Source organism: Eimeria mitis, genomic scaffold (genome assembly GCF_000499745.2).
Source record: "Eimeria mitis Houghton genomic scaffold, Emh_scaff1418, whole genome shotgun sequence".
NCBI classification, from domain to species: domain Eukaryota; phylum Apicomplexa; class Conoidasida; order Eucoccidiorida; family Eimeriidae; genus Eimeria; species Eimeria mitis.
The window spans coordinates 8,425-8,721 of NW_013569140.1; the positions used below are offsets into that span (position 1 = coordinate 8,425).

The 297-nt window shown below is 51.9% G+C and overlaps 1 protein-coding gene across 1 annotated transcript in view; it reads right to left on the bottom strand.

Annotated features, from left to right (window-relative positions):
• The window catches only part of EMH_0036570 (uncharacterized protein), a gene marked incomplete at both ends in the record, with an annotated part of 6,422 nt that overhangs the window by 2,767 nt on the left and 3,358 nt on the right, over positions 1-297 (bottom strand). The window contains one exon of the mRNA XM_013495102.1: positions 1-76. Coding sequence (XP_013350556.1) covers positions 1-76 — 76 coding nt within the window. The remainder of the gene's footprint in view (positions 77-297) is intronic.

Consider the following 297-nt stretch of genomic DNA (forward strand, 5'->3'; position numbering starts at 1 on the left):
GAGGGACAGCACAGTACAAAGAATAGCAGCAGCAGCAGCAGCAGCAGCTGCTGCTGCTGCTGCTGCTGTTCTAAAGCTAAGAGCAACAGCAGCAAACACAGCAGCAGCAGCAACAACAACCGTAGCAGCAGTAGCAGTACTAGCAGCAGTAGCAGCAGCAGCAGCAGCAGCAACAGCAACAGCCACACCCTTGTAAGATGCATGCGGCTCTAACTAAGCTTCTAGGGTTTAGGGTTTAGGGTTTAGGGTTTAGGGTTTAGGGTTTAGGGTTTAGGGTTTAGGACCTTAGCGACCCAG